This window comes from Fringilla coelebs (genome assembly GCF_963513975.1).
Source record: "Fringilla coelebs genome assembly, chromosome: 2".
Taxonomy (NCBI): domain Eukaryota; kingdom Metazoa; phylum Chordata; class Aves; order Passeriformes; family Fringillidae; genus Fringilla; species Fringilla coelebs.
Window position 1 is genome coordinate 95,385,177 of NC_140029.1, and position 20,645 is coordinate 95,405,821.

At 40.8% G+C, this 20,645-nt stretch overlaps 1 protein-coding gene across 1 annotated transcript; it reads left to right on the forward strand.

Moving 5' to 3' along the window:
- Positions 1–575: 575 nt before the first annotated feature.
- Positions 576–16,375, forward strand: LOC311150994 (cell surface glycoprotein CD200 receptor 1-A-like; the record flags this gene model as incomplete). Its single annotated transcript, XM_084201055.1, has 6 exons — positions 576–663; positions 11,738–12,055; positions 12,884–13,138; positions 13,921–14,026; positions 14,930–14,969; positions 16,253–16,375. The coding sequence occupies 6 exons, from the start codon at positions 576–578 to the stop codon at positions 16,373–16,375; spliced, it is 930 nt and encodes a 309-aa protein (XP_084057181.1).
- Between the last annotated feature and the right edge of the window lie 4,270 nt (positions 16,376–20,645).

The window sequence follows — 20,645 nt, forward strand, 5'->3', positions numbered from 1 at the left end:
AAATAATTGAAAATGTCACTTACAGAGAAGATTTGAAGATTTAAGACTAATTTTTTTTTTTTTTGAGGAAGACATGCGGAAGGTTGTGCCTTTCTTGGAGGTTGTGCCAAAGATATGATAAAGAACTAGCAGAGGTAAAAGTAGCGAGAGACATGAAGTCTCTCTCTAGTTTCCCAAGACTAACATTTCCTTTTTGATATTAAACTCAGCATTGAATAATCTCCTCTGGTTTTACTCTCTCTGAACTCTGCTGCAGGGTTTATCTTCACTCATCGGTCTCCTGAGGAGAGCCAATGAACGGAAGGCAGAATTGCTCAGCCTGTTTCCTCAGTGTTTGCCTGGGTTCTCTGCACAGGAAGCTCTGAAAAGGGCTCTGAAAAGTCAGAAGGAGGAACCTCTCCAGCTCTGAGGAGCCAGTCAGTCAGGAGCATGCACAGCTGAAGGAGAGGCATGGGAGAGGGGCAGAGGAAACATTGACACTGGCTGCTGAGGATGTACTGGCAGGCAAGAAATGCTCCCCATGACCACAGTTAAGTTGGTGGAGGGATGGATGGAGTGAGGGAGCTGCCTGAGCCATGAGAGCAGGAACCAACATGAAGATTGCTGGGAAGATTGAGTATGTTTTTGTGCTGCTCACCATCACCATGATCATGAGATTAGCAGGTGAGTCTAACGGGGACCAACCGTCCATTGGGATGTTAGAATGGGAAATGTGCAGAGCTCCTTTCTTTATAAAAGCTATAAATAGTTCTGTGGCTTTAAGTAAGCACTAAAAATTATGAAGCACAGTTAAGATATGCTTTCCCAATACCCACTCCTGCTCATCTCTTCTTAGTGCTCACAAGGCTGCCAGGTATTTTCCCTGTGACTTCCATGTAGGCAACTATGTAGTGACCCTTAGCTGGGAACATACAATTTGTCACAAATAGCCTTGTTACCAAGACCTCCAAATGCACATCATCTGAGAAAATGAGTCTCTTTTTACACCCTAAAAATATGCCTGGGAAAGTGTTTGGGAACTTGAAGCCTTTGGACATGTAGTTTCTGCTGAAGAGAGGCTGAAGGCGCTTTGAAATAGGGTAGGGATCTCTTGGGCCTTTCAGAGGAGAAGTGGAAGGTCTCTGATGTGCTGATAGAGGGGAGCAGCTTCTGGAATTTCTTTCTAAGGGCCATGGCCAGTATCAAGATGGGAAAGGCTTTTGTACCAAGGGCAACGGCAGTCCAAATTTTCTGTCTTTTAGTGTAGTTGACTTAATACAGTTAAACTGCAGCAGTTAATGTTTCCCACATACTGCTCATTTGCATTTCCAGAGCTTATGCTCTTCCAGACACCATACAGCAAACCAGGGATTTGATAATGAAACTAAGGATTTGAGGAGCAGTTCCAGAAACTTAAACTGTTTCTGTATAGGTGGAGGAAGGCAGATAGGTCCATGAGATCCAAATTAAACTTTGGACATCTCTGAATAATGTGTAACATGCATGCATCCATTCCTACTGTGGACAGATAGAACTACACTACATGGACATGGGTTAGTTCTTTCCTATCGGTCAGAAAATAAAAATATCTCCTTTGTGGTACTTTAAAGCAAAACAGATGCAGTCATTGCTGGCAGTGATGGAACACCCATCTATAATTGTCTTTGGTGTGATGATGAGGGGTTCTTAATGGTTACCCCAGTGCTACCCACTGGAAAAAATTTATATACTTCATGAACATTATTAACATTATTTGGATCATTAACCTCACAACAGGCACACCGGTGATAAAAGATCTGTCCCTGTTCTCTAGGCACGAACTATCTCAAAAGAATATTGAGGAACCTGCTCAAGTTCATGCAGATCAATTATGGTAGCATCAAAGACAGTCTACATTTTTGAAGACAGTTGCTCAAAAAGTAAAGGAGTGTGGATACACCACAGAATATTGAAGAAAAAGTGGGGAGAAAAAGGGGAATTCTACTGGGAAAAATTATTTTAAAAAATTCACTTTGCTGGAAATATTTTTAAAAAGTTCAATGCTAAAAAGTGGGGAGTTTTCACCCTAAGGTATTTGGATTTTAACTTCTTGGTGTCTTGGTTAACCAATTATATTGCCCTTCAAAGAATATAAAAAAGATGTTCCATTGAAATCTATTTTCACACCTGAAACCTCTTTCCTCAACCTGCTCCCAATAAAAAGCAGCCTACATTTGATGGGGAGTTTTTAGCTAGCACTGCTCCTAAACTTGTTTCCTTCAGTATGAGGATGGCTCTTCTGAGCAAGATCTAGCAGCAAGGGTTTTTTTCTTCAGAGATCACAGGCTAAATGTGTAAGGCTGACCTAATGTGCATATTCTGTCCAGATAATTTTAGTCCTCAGTGTTGCCTGAAGCTCAGAAGGAACTATGTCCCCCCCTTCTGAAGACTAGAGCAAGCTACTCTGAAAGAAATGAAGTCATGGAAAATTTGTTGTATGTAACCAGACTTTATCTCCATTAACATTTTCCTTAATATTTCCTCAGTGTGTTGTTTTGTGTGACTGGTTAGTTTTTACCACAGCAGATAGGGCAGCTCAGAAAAGAGGCTGAGGTTGCTTCCTAATTGTCATACCTAGATCTACGCTTAGGAAGAGTTGGATAATAAGCTGCTGAAGCTGTTGGGGCATGATCTCTACTAAAAATCCTTTTGTGAGAATCCTCAGTAGCAGCAGTGAAAAAGACTCAGCATTAAAATATTTTTGGTAATGCTCGGAAGATTTCTCTAGTTTAGCTAAGCACACCTGACACCTCAAGTGGTTGTGCATACTCCCAGGGAGAGTGGCAAGGACAGGCAAGATCTTCCATGAGAAGTCCATGCAATAAATCTCTTTATATTGAAATAACATTTTCAGCATTTGACTGGGTACATACTACCTCTGTAGTTTATCCTGTGACAATGGATATGTCCAAGTGCCTCACAGGAAGCTGCAAGAAAGCCATTATCAGTAATGAGATGTGATTCCCTGTGGTTGTTCAGTTTTATCAATAGTGAAAAACTGAAGTCAGTGACATTGTGCTGGAATAATAGACTATGAGGTGAATGAAAATAAAGTTGATTTACAGAGCAACCTAGCTCCAGTTCAAGTTTGCCTGCATATATAACTTCCTTGCATGCTACTGCTTTCGTTTAGTTTCTTTCCTTAATAAAACCAGTACATTCTTTTTCACTAGTGTACCAGTGTTTTATTGCCTTTTGACTATCTCTGCCCCGGTGTGTCTCACTGCATCTGTCTCTGTTGACTTCTATTCTAGTTTATGGTGGAATCTTGCTCCAGATTACAAAAAATCATAGCCTAAAAAAATCTATTATGTAAGACAAACTCACATTTGTCTTACATTTGTCTCCATTTCACTATTTCTTTGCTGCTCCTTTGGGACTGTGTGCTGGAATTACTCTGATTTCTTTTACCCTAAAAGCATCCGAACCCAAGCAGCCTGTTTTTCTCATCCAAATTCTTTTAAAAGAATTCTGTACCATTAAATAAAACAAAAATTTCCTTAGAACACATCTGAACTGCCCTAGTACAATCTTCCAAACACATCTTTATGGTACCGACATTTTACTTTGCTGTGGTCCAAACACAGAGTGTGTTTGTTCTTGAGCTTGTCTGCTATCAAAACCATGGAAAGAAGGAAGTTCAGTCTTCCAAACTGCCCACATGACTTACAAAGCAAGCAGATTTTCTTTAACTGTGAGTGCACTTTTAAAGGTAGGTCCTACTTAAAATTCACAGCTGATATATTTTGTAGTTAGAGGTGCAATCATTCTTAAGAAAAAAGCATAAAGGATTTTCTTATGCTCCCTTATCTTGGTGTTGAATAAGACAATGCTGGAATGAAAACTGCAATGCTAAAGGTAAGCAGTAGACAAGGTATGACTGTGATTTTAACCATATAAAAGTGAGGTCAGAAGTATGTTTTCATAGCAGTTTGTTATCTGCAAAGTATGAAAAAGAAGGCATACAACCTACAGTTTGCAGACAATGATCTATTTTTGTTTAGAATAGTAGGAAAATGCTGCTTAAGCATAAGTGAAGAGTACTTGGTTTATTTTTCTTCTTACGTGGCTGAGAGTAAAAGGCCAAGTTCAGCACATAGAACAAAGTATAAAACCATTTGTATCTGTTTCTATACTAAGAACTGGAAGCACTTTTTCACACGTGATGTCATAGTGCTACTCTGAAAGCAACACTACCCAAGGCACTTTGACATCCAGTGCAAATCCCTTTTGCCCTCAGCCATTCCAGCTCACATTCTGCAAGGAGGAAGATTTACTCACTTTGCACAGTTCAGAAGTAGCAAAGTTCAAAGTTTACAGCCAGACTGATATGTTATGTGACAGCTTATTAAGTTCAGTGATGATTTGGCCAACTGATGGTTTGTTCTCTTCCTTTAAGAAGTGTACCCATCTTTTTTTTTTCCTACAGTCATATTATATTGAGACATAACCTGTTTACATGGGGATAAATCACTGAATCAGTGGATCGAATTGCAGGCATTGTATTAGAAAACACTTTTCACTAACAATTTGAGCACCAAAACAAGCACCCATTTTATTGAAAAGCTGGTTTTAATACTGATTAAGGAATAGTTCTGGATTCTACTTTCCAGTCAAAATTTGTTATACTACCTGGTTTTTATTATTTTGACATTTTTAGCTGCTGAATTTCAGCACACATCTAACATTCTACTCATCAAGGTCAACTGATTCTTCTTGTGGGATAGATCAATTCTTTATACTAATAACACGGTGTTCTTCCTGCTTTCAACAAATTTCCTCACACGCTGCTGATACAGCCAATGCCATTAGCAAAAAACTTGAATTACGGCAAAAATCAGCTGCTGAGAAACGTTATCAGCAAGCTACCTTAAAACTGGCACCACCATTTAATTGCCTTTACTTTCTCTCCTTAACCCACTTCTTTATCCATCCTTTGGAGAGTTGGAATCCCTGTAGGTGCCCCTTTATTCTTTCAGCTTAATTTTTTTTCAAGGGGGACACTGTATCGAACACATCTCTACCTAAGTGAGCTTTAGCATCTTTTCATTGCCTTCAAAATCAGCTTTCTTGAAAGACTGCTTGAAAAGATACTGGAGAAAGCTTAAGAGAATTGAAAAATCATAGAAAAGTTACACATTAGGAACTGGCAACTGCAAAGGTATATTCCACCTTGAGAGGGAAGACTGAAACCTTGAGATCACTGTTGACTGCTATCAGTGCCCTCAGCCCTCTGCAACATATTTCAGCTTCATGTTGAAGTTTGCAATCTCAAAAAATCCAGCCATTCTATGAGCGCTTCATATTGTAAAACCAGTGACAAAGAGCATGAGATTACTATCTCAGCTTGCATGAAACAGCAAGAAAGAGTGATAATACTTAATACTTTTCTTGGTGGCAAGAAAAGTACCGCAAGTGGCATGGTAGTGGTTATGGAAAAGAAATGTTAATGACATTTAGTAGTCGTGCCAGATAAGAAATGCTAAAAGAAGAACAAAATAACAATTTGAGTATGAGGAAAAAAAGGAATTTCCAAGATAAATGAAAAGCCTAACTAGAATGTCATGAAAATAGGACATCTTTTCAAGGAATAATGATGAGCATGGGTAAAAGAGTGTGAGTGTGATACTAGCAATAAAGGTATAAGTCTTTTAATGTGTCTTTTTAAAGATATATCCGTGCTGAAAAAGCTGTGATCTAGGTTTCAAGAAACAGAGACATAGGAACTTAGGTCAGCTATTTGATGTGTTTCTATAATGAAATTTAAAGTAGTCTAACTACTTGCTTGTCACCCGAAACACAGGGGTGGTTTTAGCCCACACTCCATCCTGTGCTGTTGTGGCTATGTTTTCAAAGTCAAAAAGCTACTCTATATAAGAATCTGTCAGTACATCAGCAATTCCTACACTAGTACAAAGCACTTCTCTTTATCCTTCATTTCATTCCAGACAAGCCTTGTTGGGTGTCACAGGAGCTCTGTGGCAGCAGAAGGGGAAAACAGATGCAGAATACAGACTTGTATCTGAACTCTTCCAAGAGTCCAGCGCTGCCTTTTTGCTTATGACTTGCTGTGCCTCATATACTACATTCATTCCAAGATACTGTTAGTCATTGGCTGCGGTATGATCATTGTTTCAGTTCATTATATCTCTAATTTTAATACCTATAGAGGGTGTAGGGGGAAGATGCATCAAAATGCTCTGGTAGATTATTACTCTAAGAAATAAAGAATCAATAGGATGTCTGAGAAATATGTCTGAGAAAGTAAAGTAGTCTCTTTATAGCGCAAAAAACTCTTTAACAGCTAAATTTTGCAAGAGGCTGTCATGGAAATTGAGGTAATAAAAATTTCTACTGTTGTTTAAAACCTGCTATTAAGAATAATAGAGGCTGGAAAACTTTTATGTTTGAAAGCAGCCAAAAGCACTTTCAACCCGCGTAGCTGTCTCTGATTTTGCAGTGATTTGTCTCTAAAGTTTGGTGGCTTTACATTCAAATGTTCCTGTTTTTAAAACCTTTGTTCTTTTAATGTGAGAAACTCTCTGAGAAATAGGAGAAATGACAAAATAAGTGATACTGAAAAGAAGCTGGGGCAACTAGTTATTCATGAGAGCTTTCAAACACACTGCATAAACCACACTGAAAAAAACAGAGCAAATTTTTTCCCCCAGTCTTTTCAAATTACAGTAACCTTACAATGACAAAAATAACAGCACATTTTTGAAACACAAATGGGAACTCCTCATCCAAGTTTGTTTCTTCCATAAAACTGGAATCTGTCCGTCAGTGCATTGGAGTGGGCACTCAGTGCACTGCAATAGAGCTTGAGAACCCTCTCAGACATGACTTGAAGTCTTCTGCAACAGTCAAGGAGAGACAATGAAAGATGGCATAATTAGATAGATTTCAGAGGCTGCAGTCAGACTGGAGAACCTCAGTCTAAAGGACTGCTACTCTCAGAGGAGTCTCCAGGGTGAAACCTGATCACAATGGATTTGCATTCACAACCAAACTAAAATGGTTCAGTCTGGGGCTGTACAGAACTCCCAGAACCTGACTCCTCTGTTTTCCACATCAGTGTGACAGACGGCACGTATTCCTGGTTTCCTGAGCTCTGCCCTTTCTGGCTAACAGAAAAAATGATTGCTGTTTTCCAAAGTCAGCTCAATTGTGAATAACATAACTGAAAATGAGATTTCATTTACAATAAATATTGGACCCTTTATTTCATATCTCTTGTGTGCAATGAAATAGTTAACAGTGCTGACATTTAATTGCCATCCCATAATTAGCACTGCACCAAGTTGAGCTTGATAGCTCACACCTCTTCAAATCTCGTTCCCTGCAGGCCCACAGAGGATGAGGCCCTGCTGCACTAATAATCCCCTTTTTCAGCCACAGCAAGCTGTCAGTTCAGTTCAGCTACGAGATTTCACCTTGAGAGCTGCAGCTGTGCTGGTTTGTTTCTGAGCCTTTGAGCAGATAAATGCGGATGTGGACGCTATATATCTATCTGCCTTAATGCACTGGTCACAAACCAAAGAGGAAACAGCAGCAAATGACTTTTAGCCACTTTGCAGCGTGAAAAGACCATTCCAGAAGACAGTGGTGTGGTGAGAGGTCTGAATTAAAACACTAGCAGCACTGAATATTTTCTCTTTAACAGAAATGGAATACTGTGCTGGTTTATGGCAGGGAGAGAACTCAGTTTCCAGCACAAATCCATCTCCTTAGAAACCACTATGAGGAAAATGTGTTGGCGTTACAGGGGTGTTTTGGGCAGTGCTTACACAGAGCCAAGGCCTTTTCTGATTCTCACACCACCACTGAGTGGACTGTGGTCCAAAAGAGCTGGGAGCTGAACCCAACTGGCCATAGGGATATTCCAGACCATGTGGCATCATGCTCAGCACATAAAACTGGGGGAAGAACAAAGAAGGGATGCTTGGAGCTCTGATGTTTGTCTTCCCAAGTTACTACTATGCATGATACAGTCCTGCTTTCCTGGGAGTGGCTGAACACCTACCTGCCCTTGAGATGCTTGGTTTTTCTTGTGTGCATAGCTTTTGCTATACCTATTAACCTCTGAGTTTTCTCACCTTTCTGATTCTCTCCCCATCCCACTGTAGGGGGAGTGAGTTTGTGGCTGTGTGGGGCTTTGTTGCCAGCTGGGATTAAACCACAAGAAACACTTCTGGTTTTTTAGTTCTCCTGTAGAGTAGACATACACCCTCTAGGTTTAGTAAAATTCCCAGAGGAAAGGGGAGGTTGCACCTTCCCTCAGAGCTGCTGAGTACATACCCAAGAGCACAGGCTGGGGCAGGCAGCATAAGGAGGACAAAGAAAGCAGATCAGGAGACCTTGGCAAAGGGCTTGACTGTAGCAGGCCCACAAGAAGTCATGGAAGTGAGGGAAAAGGAACTCAGATGTGATCATGTAAAAAATGTGCAACCTGACAAGTCAGCAAAAGTGTGTGGAGTAGGGAAAGAAGCTGTTCTTTAGGGGCAGAGGGAGCAGAGGAGATTTATTTTCATGTCTTTTACTTTCATGAGTAAAGCCAGCAACTCTGTGTCCCCTGCAGACCTGTCACTTTATGATGTATTGATTTATGTTCTAATAAAATATACTTTTAGATACTTAGATGGCTTTTGGTATGCTCATTAGAAAGAGAAAGCAGAATATGTTCGACTTCTGTCCAATGAGAGGTCCTACCTACATCTTCAAAGTAGATGAAATGCTGAGGCTGACCAGGAAGGATGGGACAGGCATGAGGATAATTTCTATTTAAGGAACTGCCTTTGTGCTTGGGGATCCCATACCTATTTGCATATTAACTTCTGGGAATATACCTTTTGGTTTGCTTCTGAATAAAGCTAACTCTGTGGTAAGAACTAGCGAGTTTTGACATTTACTGAGATTATATTTTAGTTTGAAATAGAAAGTTCATCAGAAACTTCCATGAAAATAGATGACATTATTCTTCATGGTTTAGAGGCTCCCCACCAAGTATTACCCAGGCCCAGTCCTATTTTGCTTGTGAGTCACTTCAAAGTCACCTCAGAAACACAAGTTATCCAAACCTTTAAGGTTTTTGGCAGACACATTCTTTTGTAAAAGAAATCAAAAGATCATGTTTCTAGCAGCATGTACCAAAAAAAGCAAATCAAGGAAGAAAATTCACAATTAATAGTTACACTAATGCTGCTTACCTGCACTCTAGCAATAAAAGAGGGCAGTAAAGTGAAGACAGTTTAACCTTTTATATTAATAAGACCTCTTTGCAACAGTAGGAAGCTGTGGATAGGATAACCAAGAAGAGTTTTTACTAATTAATGTGTCATCTGGGGAAAATTCTTGTCATACCTAAAGTCTTCCGAATCAATAACAAGATACAGGGAATTTCATAAGCCTTCTACAAATTTTCTGTAGACCTAAAATTGTATTTAAACTAGATTCAGCAGATTTTAAGCTTTCTGATGTGGTTTCTTATTTGAAGTGAATGGTACCTGATTCATTCAGAGGAGAATATGACAGAAAGGCAGAGCAAAAAGCACCACTTTCACTGCCTCTTTCCTTACAGCCTTGAAGCTTGAAAACCCATTGTGTTGGGGAACTTTTACATTGCACTGAGCTGCTGAGGAGATGCTGAGTTGAAAGACAAGTAAATTTCTGCTGCTTCAATATGTCAATGGAAGTCTACCCAGTACAATATGCACGACACTGTCATTCTTGCTCAGCATTTGCCAACATCCAAAAAAACCCCAGCTCCGGCACAGGGGCGGTTTGGGTGCTTAGGTTTGCTTAGTCATTTCTAGATGAGGTCTGCCATACACTGCATGACTTGGAGCTCCGAGGCTCTTAGCAAAGTTAAAGTGGGAGAGGAAACACTTTGTTGTCCAACTCTCAGAGGCACTCCTTGAACTCATCCAGAAACTGTCATGAGACAAAAGACTTCTTTCAGTTCCGCTCCTGGTAAAATCATCTGAGTTTAAAACACACACCTCCCATTTTCTTGGAATGCCATTTAAGAGAAAAACACTTGTCCTTTAAAAACACCTCCAGAGTTATAATGTATCACAGAACACTCAACAGCTGAAGTGTCTTCACCCAAAGGATACTTAAGGCTCAAAATGAAAAGGCAAAAACCTTTGAAGGAATAGATAAGAAGTTAAAATCCAGTGAAGTGTGCTCATTTTGTAAGCCAGAAAAATTTCCCCAGAAAACAGTAAAATAAAAACAAAAGTACTTGAGCTGGAATGGTTCATTCACCTAGATTCAAGAAGATAATGAGATTTCAGACAATATTAAAGGTAAAACCAACTGTAGTTTTCTCAAAGAGACTAATAGTAATGATTTCACAAATTCATTAAAGTTGATGCTCATTAAGACCACTTCCTATAGCATTGTGAATGTTTAAGAACTGGGCTTCACAATGTGCTGGACAGCAGAAATAACATAATTCCAGATGTGGGTAGGGAGTAGCAGAACTCAGCAAAGTCAGATCTTGTACCACGGATGAAAACTGAGAAGGGTTTCATTAACTCATGCAAAAATTGAATCTTCTAATTCTTTGCATATTCCAGATGTACTTTCCATTGCTGCTTTAGTGTATTTCCGTGTAAGCTTTGGGGAGGGGGTTAATATTTTTGAAATAATGTGTGAAAAACTTATATGTCAGTACCAATCAGATTGGTTAACTTGCGATGTCTGTCCAGATTAATACAGGTTTTGAAAGTAGTGCTCTGATTATCTCCTCACACAGAGCTTTGAGACTAAAACCATTACTCAGCCAAAGGAAAAAGCAGCTTGTGTCTCAGCAGTGACACAGAGGACTGAGAGATCAGTGGTTTACTGTCCCAAAGTTTAATGGCCACCAAGTAGAAGAGGAAATGAGTGAAGTGATAAATAGAGGTTTGTTTGGACAACAGCTATGGGTACTATTCCTATAAACCCAATAATTATGAAGTTTCCTTCACAAACATTGTGAAATATCGGAATTGCTTGCTTTTAACTTCAGCAGAAGCCAGAGGACACAAAAGTCCCATTCCCTCAGCTGCTCTTCACACTGAATTAAAACCTGCACCTCAGACTCTTTTTTCTCTCTGTCTCACAAGTGCCTCACAAAAGACGCTGCCTTTGTACATGTAGGCAACACTAATGCACATATAAGAAAACCCTGAGACGTGAGAGAAAATCCTTCCCTCCTACACAAAGCTCCAGCAGTGTCATGTGCACCTGTGCAGTGCCTGAGAGGTGCAGACAAGGCCTTTGCCCAGAGTGTTGGATTTCACATGAATGCAGAAGTAAAAGTTGTTTGTTTTGTGGGCAGCAAGAGTTAGAGAGAAAAGCCACTGTCACGTGGCCAGATGCAACATATTCCTGTATTTTAGGTCCCGTGAGCAACCCACTGGAGGATTTGCTCACACAAGCCCAGCCTTTGGATGTGGAACTGCTGAAGACAATGGGCAGGAGTAGGATCCTCCTCCAGCAGCCAGTCTTATCCACTAAGATGATCCTCAGTGAGAAATTTGTATTGCAGGGCTGGCCGTGACAGGCCCCTGGCTCCATAATCCACAGCTGTAGTGAGAGATGACAGACAATGTGCAGGTGGGCACAGCCATGGCCTCACGCTTGTTTGTAGCACTGCAGACATTTCCCTGTGAAGTCCAGAGCACAGCTCCTGGGCTCCTTCTCACACATTCTCCTTTTTTCTCCTCAGGGAACAACTCCTCAGTGTTAGTGGCGACTGTAGGTGAAAGTTCAGTTCTCACCTGCCCTCTCAAAGGAAATATGACGATGCTAACATGGAAAATAAGCCCCAAGGCTGGAGGGCTGTGCACCTTGGTGTACAGGGTGGATAGGAACGAGACACACAGAACAACAACCTGCAGTGACAACATAAACTGGAGATTCAGAGCAGGTCTGCCTCCTGCCCTTGAGATACAGCAAGTGGGAATAGCCCAGGAGGGAAATTACAGCTGTGAATTGGCATCACCAGAAGGGAATTTCCACACAAGGTACCGCCTGACCGTGCTGGGTAAGGAATGTGCAAAAGGGGAGGTTTTTTTAAATTAAACTAATGAGGGTAGGGTTAGATTAGCTATTAGGAAGCTATTTGGTATTGGGAGAGTAGTGAGCCGCTGGAACACTGATTGTCCAGAGAAGCTGTAGACATCCCAGTGTTAAAGGCCAGGTTGGGTGAGACTTGAAGCAACCCAGTCTTGTGGAAGGAGTCCCTTTGCATGGCAGGCTGGTTGGAACTAGTGGATCTTTAAGGTCCCTTGCAACCTAAGCCATTCTGTGATTCTGTGATTCTTGCTGGGATAAACTCCTGCCTTTCACTGGCAGTATCTCTGTATCTCCTTTCTCCTTATTTTCCATAACTCTTCTCCCTTCTGCTGCTCCCTTTTTCCGTTGTCTAATTAGAAATGACAGGCGTGAAGCAATTTCCCATGCACACACAGGGAATGGCTGTGATGAGGCTCAGCTGAATGGGGGAGAGTTGGGCAAAAGGGAATAAGAGAGCTGTTCTTCATCTCGTGTGTTTTGGGCCCACGTTGCTGGGTGGGATGGGATGGAATGGGATGGGATGGGATGGGATGGGATGGGATGGGATGGGATGGGATGGGATGGGATGGGATGGGATGGGATGGGATGGGATGGGATGGGATGGGGTGGGATGGGATGGGATGGGATGGGGTGAGGTGGGATGGGATGGGGTGGGATGGGGTGGGATGGCCCCTCCAACCTTATTCTCCTCTTTTCACTGGGTTCAGTTTGGGTTCATTTTGGGTGGAGAACAAGAACACCCAGCCCAGCTGTGCCCAAGTAACTCCATGCATGTCCCCTTGCTGGTGCTTTGCAGTGCCCCCGAGGCTGAGCCTGTCCTGTGATGAGCAGGGCAGCCCCGTGTGCGAGGCAGCGGCGGGGAAGCCGCCGGCTCAGCTCTGGTGGGTGCCAGAGGGCAGCTCCACTGCAGAGGAGAAGGGCCACGACAACGGGACAGTGACTGTTCTCAGCAAGTTCACAGCGTGTAGCACCAATGTCACCAACGTGACCACCTGTATGGTGTCCCACCCAGCTGGGAACTGGAGCCAGTCCATAGCCTGCTGTCCCTCAGGTGAGCTTCCCTTCGTATGCTCCGTGTTCAAACCCTTGTTCAGCTTTCTCAGCTCTTGTTCCTTCTAGGAAGGAAAGTCTCTAAAAGATACAGCAGTCTTCAGTGAAGTTCTCTAAAGACAAGGGTACCATCCTCGACTGCCTTTACCCAGAAACATCACCGGCTTGTTTGTGTTCTGGACAGTATTTCTTAATGCCTTCTTCCCCAAGACGGATATATAGAAGTGTGGTAGTATTCTTTTGGTAATGGAAATGCTTTTGGTAACAGAAAGAAAGCAGTCATTATCTTTGTATTCAAGTAATCACTTGTAATTAGAATATTAGGATTTTTTTTTTGGATGCAAATTTTAATATCATGGTAAGAGAGACAGAGAGCCAAGTCTCGAGTGGCTAGCAGGAAAAAATACATTCATTCATTCCAAATTGTGAATGTCTGATACTGTATGTCCCTTGGGTTCTGGTCTTTGGTTTTCTTCTTGCTTTTGAGAATATTTACGACTACTGAGAAATGATGACTCCTTGAGAGGAACTCACGTGTGGCCTAGTGAAAATATATTATGAGTGGCCACTGTGACATTAGTGGAATCTTCTTTTGCCTCTGACAGAGACTCCATTTGTGTTTCTCAGCAAAGTTTCATTACTAATTTCCCTTCTGCTGAAGGACATGCTATTTGTTTTACAAGCATGCTGAAAATGCATGCATGTGCTAAAGCAACTTTAATCTTCTACTGAAATAATACAGAAACCGAGAAGATATAACTGAGACTGTCTCTTTATGTTTAGAGAAAATCAGCACCAACGTTTTCCTGTATGCCTGCATCATTACTTGTGTTCCGATCATTATCACCTTGATGGCTGTCATTTACTATTTCAAGCGCCACAGTGATAGGTATGTACTTATGCCAAGGTGCTAAGGAAAAATTGTCTAGTGATAGAAGAAATTTTAAAGTACTCTTTGTGTCTTGAAATCATATTATTCTGTCAGTCTGTGCTGCTGTGATTAACCAAATTAACTACATCAAATATTTCTGTACTGAAGACACTGTGCATTGCATACATCTTCACAGAATAATGCCCTGAGTAAAATATAAATGGGATGAAGTTGTCCAAGGACCCTGATTGCATTGCCTCCTAAAGGGGAACACTTCATTCTGACACGAATCTGTGAGAGTAAATCTTCTTCAGATACTGTCATAGCCTGCCAGTATCTCTCTTGGTTAGATCAGGGCACTGGTTCTGCTGCCTAATAAGTTCCACTAAATGCCAGAGGACTAAACAATGCCAGCCTGCCATATGAACATAAGGAACAGCAGATTGTATCTGTATTTATTAAAATATTCCTTGAGTGAAGCTGGGCTCTAGTCCCTTTAGGATTTCTTATTAAAAAAAAAAAAAAGTAGTTCTGAGTAATACTTACAGAAATAATTTGTGGATTGGAAGCACCTGTACTGAAAATCTCAGGTTCCTCATTTGCCTGTTACAAACTGTTTTTCTCTTCCATCAGAGGTGAAGAATTAGTTCAATACCATTTCACTAACTGAAAAATGTATATCCTTACAGAGGGCTTTGATTCTAATCTGCTTCAATTTTATGTATAAGCATCCACAAACATAAGAAAAGACTTCTTAAGAAAGGTAGGGTTCTATAATTTCAGGATCAAATGTCAAGGAGAGAGAGACATGAGAAGGTTTTACTCTTGAAGACAAGAAAAAGAAATATTTCATAAGCTTTTGATCAAAGAAACCAAGCTGTGATCCAGCCAAACATATTTTAATACTTTTGTTTTTCACAGAACCAAACCTCCTGAAATTGGTCCTAGACATTCCCAACAGGTAAGGAGAATTATGCAAATTAGACCATCACCAAATCACAGTGGTTCTGGTTGCCCTGGAAGTATGATCAGTGAAAGGAAAACATAAGACTTTTATTCTCAGCTTTCAGCAAGTACTACTGTGTCTGATATATTTACTCTTAGCTCTTTATAGGACAAAACAAAGTTATTATCTTCACCATAACTTTGACCTGGAGCGAACGCTAGAGGTGTGTTCCAACAGCAAACACTCAGCTAAAGCCATCCTTTAATTTTAACAAGGAGTCGGTCCCACCACATTTCCCTTGTCATATCATATACTCTGACCTCAACTGCTCCCCAAATAATAGTCAGGAAGGGAGACAATAGCATGGGTTGGGGGATATTAAGAAAACTATTAGTGAACAAGAAGATTAAGCAACAAGATTAACAGACACCAAAAGAAAAAGAATATCCCTTTCAGTGTCCAGAATGATAATTTTGCGAATTTTGAAGGCCACTCTTTATCTTGCATGGTCAATCCACAATCAAAGAAAAAATCATACTCGAGAACATGGAAGGAGAGCTGAGCTGCAAACTGGGAGATATTTTTGGATATCCTATGTTGTTAGAAGCTTCCTGTGTAACTGAGCAGTTCACTTGTAAGCTTTCTTTGTTTTCTGCTGCCAAATCCAAACAGCAGCATCTCTATGCAGACAAGATGTGTTACAATTATATTGTATCTGTGCACCTACAGTATACACTAGACTCAAATTCAGCCATCAGCTTAAAAAGATGCTTCAGTTTCTAAAGAGACTTAGTTAATTCTAGTTATTAGTATTCCTGCTGTTCTGCTGCCCTCCCTCCCAGTTGCTGCTGACAGACACAGGTGCATTAATGTAAAATAATGGTTTAAGTACCAGAGTTCTTGCTGTCGTGTCATGGCACTTTTGTTGGCATGTCTGTAAACTGAAATGCAGACTGATTAGGAATGAATCAAGGTCAAGACTCCAGCATATTATTTGCTCTTTCTAGAGAATCAGACCCTAATAAATTTTTTTTCAGGCCAACAAAAGTGGAGTAGAAGGGAGGATAAAAGAGGCAAGTGGAACAATACCTCAGCTTCACCCTCCAAATCTTTGGTAGAAACACAAGCAATCCACATTCCTTGTAGAAAAAGAGTGCCAAGGTTTTTTTTTCTTTAGTAGAAGAGGAGTAAATATGAGAGCACTATTTCCCAGTTATTTTCTTCAGTCCAGATGAAAGATTTGCAGAGTCTTGCCAAATTCTTCCTTGTACTCACAGGTTTTGGTTTTGTTTTGCTAGGATGACACAATGGAAGTGGAACCTTATACTACTTATGTGCAGAAGGAAAATGTAATTTACAACTCAGTGTCTGATCTGACAGTGGGGCAGAATCTTCCACAAGACCAATGTCCAGGAACATGAATGATTCAACAACACCAGAAAAGGAAAGAGATTCTTCATAGAAGACTGGTTATAGAAAGAAATTTGGAGGATTTCTTCAGATTTTGGGGCAGCATAGATCACTAGGTCTGTTCAAACACCTCTGCTTGCTGATGAGTCCATAGTTCTTTTTCTCTCCCTGTTTTGTTTTCTTCCTTGAGAAAATGTGTTATTCCTTGGGAAGATGTGGCTGACCACACACCATAGTCTCTCCTGGAAAAGAAGTTGTGACCAGTCTTCCCTTTGCTGTTGTTGCCTTGGGATCCTAGTTCTGTCAGTCACTTGTAATTGTTACTTTGATGCACTTGACACTATGATGTACATATTTGGGAGACCAGAGGAGTGTTCTGTCTGAACTGAAGTGGAACACTCTTCCATCAACAGCCACTTTTTTCTAATCTATATGTTAGTAACACATCACCTGATGAGCTACTGATCATCACTGAATGAATACCTCAAATAGCAGAAAATAGCGGTAGGGAAGACTTAGTTGTGAAAATGGAAATATGGGATAAATTTCAGGTCATCCACTAAGCAGGACACTGCACTAGCATGGCTAATTCACTTGTTAGGTTCATGTCCAGTACTTCAAGATGTCATTATGGAGTGTCATCCAGAAGAATCTGGACAAGGTTGGTAAGGGGGCCAATGGGAATCTCATGAGATTTAACAAGACCAAGTGCAAGTTGCTGCACCTGGGCTGGGACAATCCCTGGTATCAGCACTGACTGGGGCATGAACAGACTGAGAGCAGCCCTGCTGAGAAGGACTTGGGGTGGATGAGAGGCTGGCCATGACCCAGCAAAGTGTGCTTGCATCCCAGAAAACCAAACGTGTCCCAGGCTGCCTCCAGAGCAGCATGGCCAGCAGGAGAAGGAAGGGATTCTGCTCCTCTACTCTGCTCTTGTGAGACCCCACCTGTGGTGCTGCATCCAGCTCTGGGGTCCCCTGCACCAGCAGGACATGAACCTGCTGGAGCAGATCCAAAGGAGGCCATCAAGATGATTAGAGGGGTGGAAACACCTCTCCTACAAGGAAAGGCTGAGAGAGTTGGGATTGTTCACCCTGGAACAGAGAAAGCTTTGGGGTGACCAAATTGTGGCCTTCCAGTACCTGAAGAGAACCTGCAAGAAAGACAGAAATGGACTTTTACAAGAGCATGAAGTAATTGGGAATGGATTCAGAATAAAAGAGAGTAGGTTTAGATAAGATATTAGCAGGAAATCCTTTTCTTTGAGGTAGTGAGACACTGGAGTAGGTTGCCAGAGAAGCTGCGGATGCCCCACCCCTTGAAGTGTTCAAGCACAGGTTGGATGGAGCTCTGGTCTAGTGAAAGGTGACCCTGCCAGTGCCAGGGCAGGTGTGCCTTGATGATCTTTAAGGTCCTTTCCAACCCAGACCACTCTATCATTTTGTGATATGTTCATTCTGTGTTTCAGATCACTGGTATGGTCATTTTTCTATAAGATTCCATGAAGATATGGCATTCCTGTCTTTATTAAGAGTATAAGCATTAAGATACTATAAAAAACTTATGTTACTCAAAACCCATAGGCTACTTTAACCAAAACAAAGCATAAAATATTTCACAAAACAAGTACAAATATATCTTCTATAAAGTGCAATAATGTACAAAAAAGATAAAATGCTTGCTAGTTGTAGTAATATTTATTTTTACTACCAAACCTGAAGTTTTGTTTCATTTGTATGTCTAGATATTTAACTGATATTCTTTTCAATGTACCTGCAAGTTCATTTTTTTGTATGCAAATCAGCTTATATATCTTATAGTGTCTCATTTTGAGGTGACTTATTCTCACCTTCACAAAATATCCCTTGGAAATGAGTAAAATAAATTATCTTCTATATAGAAGCAGTTCTCAAATTTTTTTGATTGATGCCTTTCTAGCAAATGTATGAACTGACTTTACAGTAAGAATAAAGAAACATGTTTATAAACCTCTGTTGACTACCTCTTATCTCAGTATTTTAAAAGACTGACTGGGTACTTGGTCTGATTGCAGCATCAAGAACTGAATTTTTCCTTTAGATTTATAAATATCTTTTGACACACATTGTTAGAGCTTTCTTTCGAGCTAAGATCCCAAGGACTATGACACAGTGCTTGGAAAACAGACTTCTAAGCTAATTGCAGTTCCTAAATGTATTACTCATGCAAACACATACAGCTGGTTATTTACTCTCACTCTAGCAGCTATCAAACAGCCACTCTTGTCCAGGTGCTTTTTGCAAGCAAGCATTGCTTTTCTCCGTTTTTGCATGTCATTTTAGGGTGGAAGGGATCAAAGCTGAATATCAAGCAGCTACAAACAACTTTTAAAGGAACCTCAGTGACTGGCCAAGGAAGAGAGCCAGTCAACACAGGCATAATCCTCTGAAATTCCTCACTTAAAATAGGTGTTATACTGAGCAGTGATCTTTTTTTCCCACTCAAAACCAGAGTGCCATCACTTCTTAAGACTGTTTTTCTGTGGACTGGAAAGTGTTTTACGTTGTTCACTGTTCATAAATGGGGTTCATCAGCTCTTGAAGGTAGATTGTTGCCAGTTTATAAGCTATATATATTATATTTACAGCAGCGTATTACCTGTTAACTAACTGTCTAGCTGTTGGGTTTTATCATCCTTCACAGACCTATTACACTGAACTCTATCACATAAGTTCCAGACCTGAACATTGCTAAGTTGCTAGTTGGTTGATTATTTTCTTTGTCCTTTACTTTGTTCCACATTCAGACCTGCTATGGGCAGAAAAACAGAATTTCAGTTTGTGACTGTGATAAATAATACTGAGTTAAGAGTCTTATGGCTCTTAAGAAGAGTCTACACACATGCACAGGTATGCCCTTGGTCCCCAGCAGCACAGAATTCTAGAGCAGAGAATCCCTTTGTGCACTCCTCTCTCTCCCTCGGGGTGCTTGCTGCTCCTCTGTGTCCATGCTGCTGTCGTGGTGCAGACATCCTCCACACAAAAGTGCTGTCTTGGCTGACTCTTAGCAGTCAGGCCAGCCTGCCCTCTGAACTCCCCAGGATGTTGCAAAGTCACAGGAAGAAAGTCAGCAGCTTTTCAGCTCGTCCCGTACAGAACGGGTTAGGCTTTCACCACATTTACCAATGCTCCATTTCATGCCGCAACATTTAATTTTGGTAAATTTGCATCTTGCACTTTTACTGCTGTATTTTATCTTCACATGCATCTCTCAGGCTCCTGACAGGTTATAACTGCCTTTCCTGCTCTAAACAAGCAGTTGATGCTCACAGTTACCTTATGACTGTAGAGAGTCCCGAGCAGCCAGCTCACACGCACAGGTTCTCTGCTGCTGTGCACCCACAGAGCAGCTGCTCACCTGTTCTTTAGGATGGCAGTGGAATGCTAAAAAATGGATGCACCACACATCCTGAGGCTGAACATAGCTTCTGTACATGCACCAATTTCTGGGCGTCTCTAACTGGAAATTGTCTCACGGGAACGAGGTCAAGCCCTTCACCACTGTAACAAAACCACACAAGATTTGGTTACATTGCAAATATCGGCAGAAAGGTAATTATATCCTCACTTACCTGCTTCAAACAGGTTTCCTAATAACAGAGTCCAGTCAAAGGGGTGTTTCATATATTCCCCAGTCCCTGAATCCCAACAATTTGCAGGATTTACAGCTATGTCCTCCTGCCAGTATCACCTACTCGTATTTGATGGTTTACTACTTACAGCCTAGTTTGTAACCCTCCTGTCCATTGGAACCCTTTGATTCAGTGTGTGACTGCTGAAGTACTGCTCAGCTTACTTTCAGTTATGAATTAAAATAACCTGAGGGTCTTCTATGTTTATCCTCTTGGCTACAGAAATTTAAGTTTTCCTGTTAGAGCTGGGTGACTTTCACATAAGCATTCTCCCTCTAGATGTAGCAGAGGTTTCTTCATACCAATCTAAAGCATAAGTGTACTTAAACAAATCTTGAGAATGAGTGTATTGGCAAGGGAGTTCTAAATAATTTTTTTAACCCCCCAATTTATTAAAATGAAATTGAAAAAATTTTAAAATCTCTAGCAGAATAAAAATGGATTCAAATTTAATTGGTGGGGAAATAAAACTGTACAGTGCATTTAGTCATAACTAGAAAGAAAGATAAAAAATACATTTGCATGGAAGTTATACAGTCAGATCAAAACCTATTCACAGAAAATACTAAGTAAAGAATATTCACTACTAAATATATCTCATAATGAATATG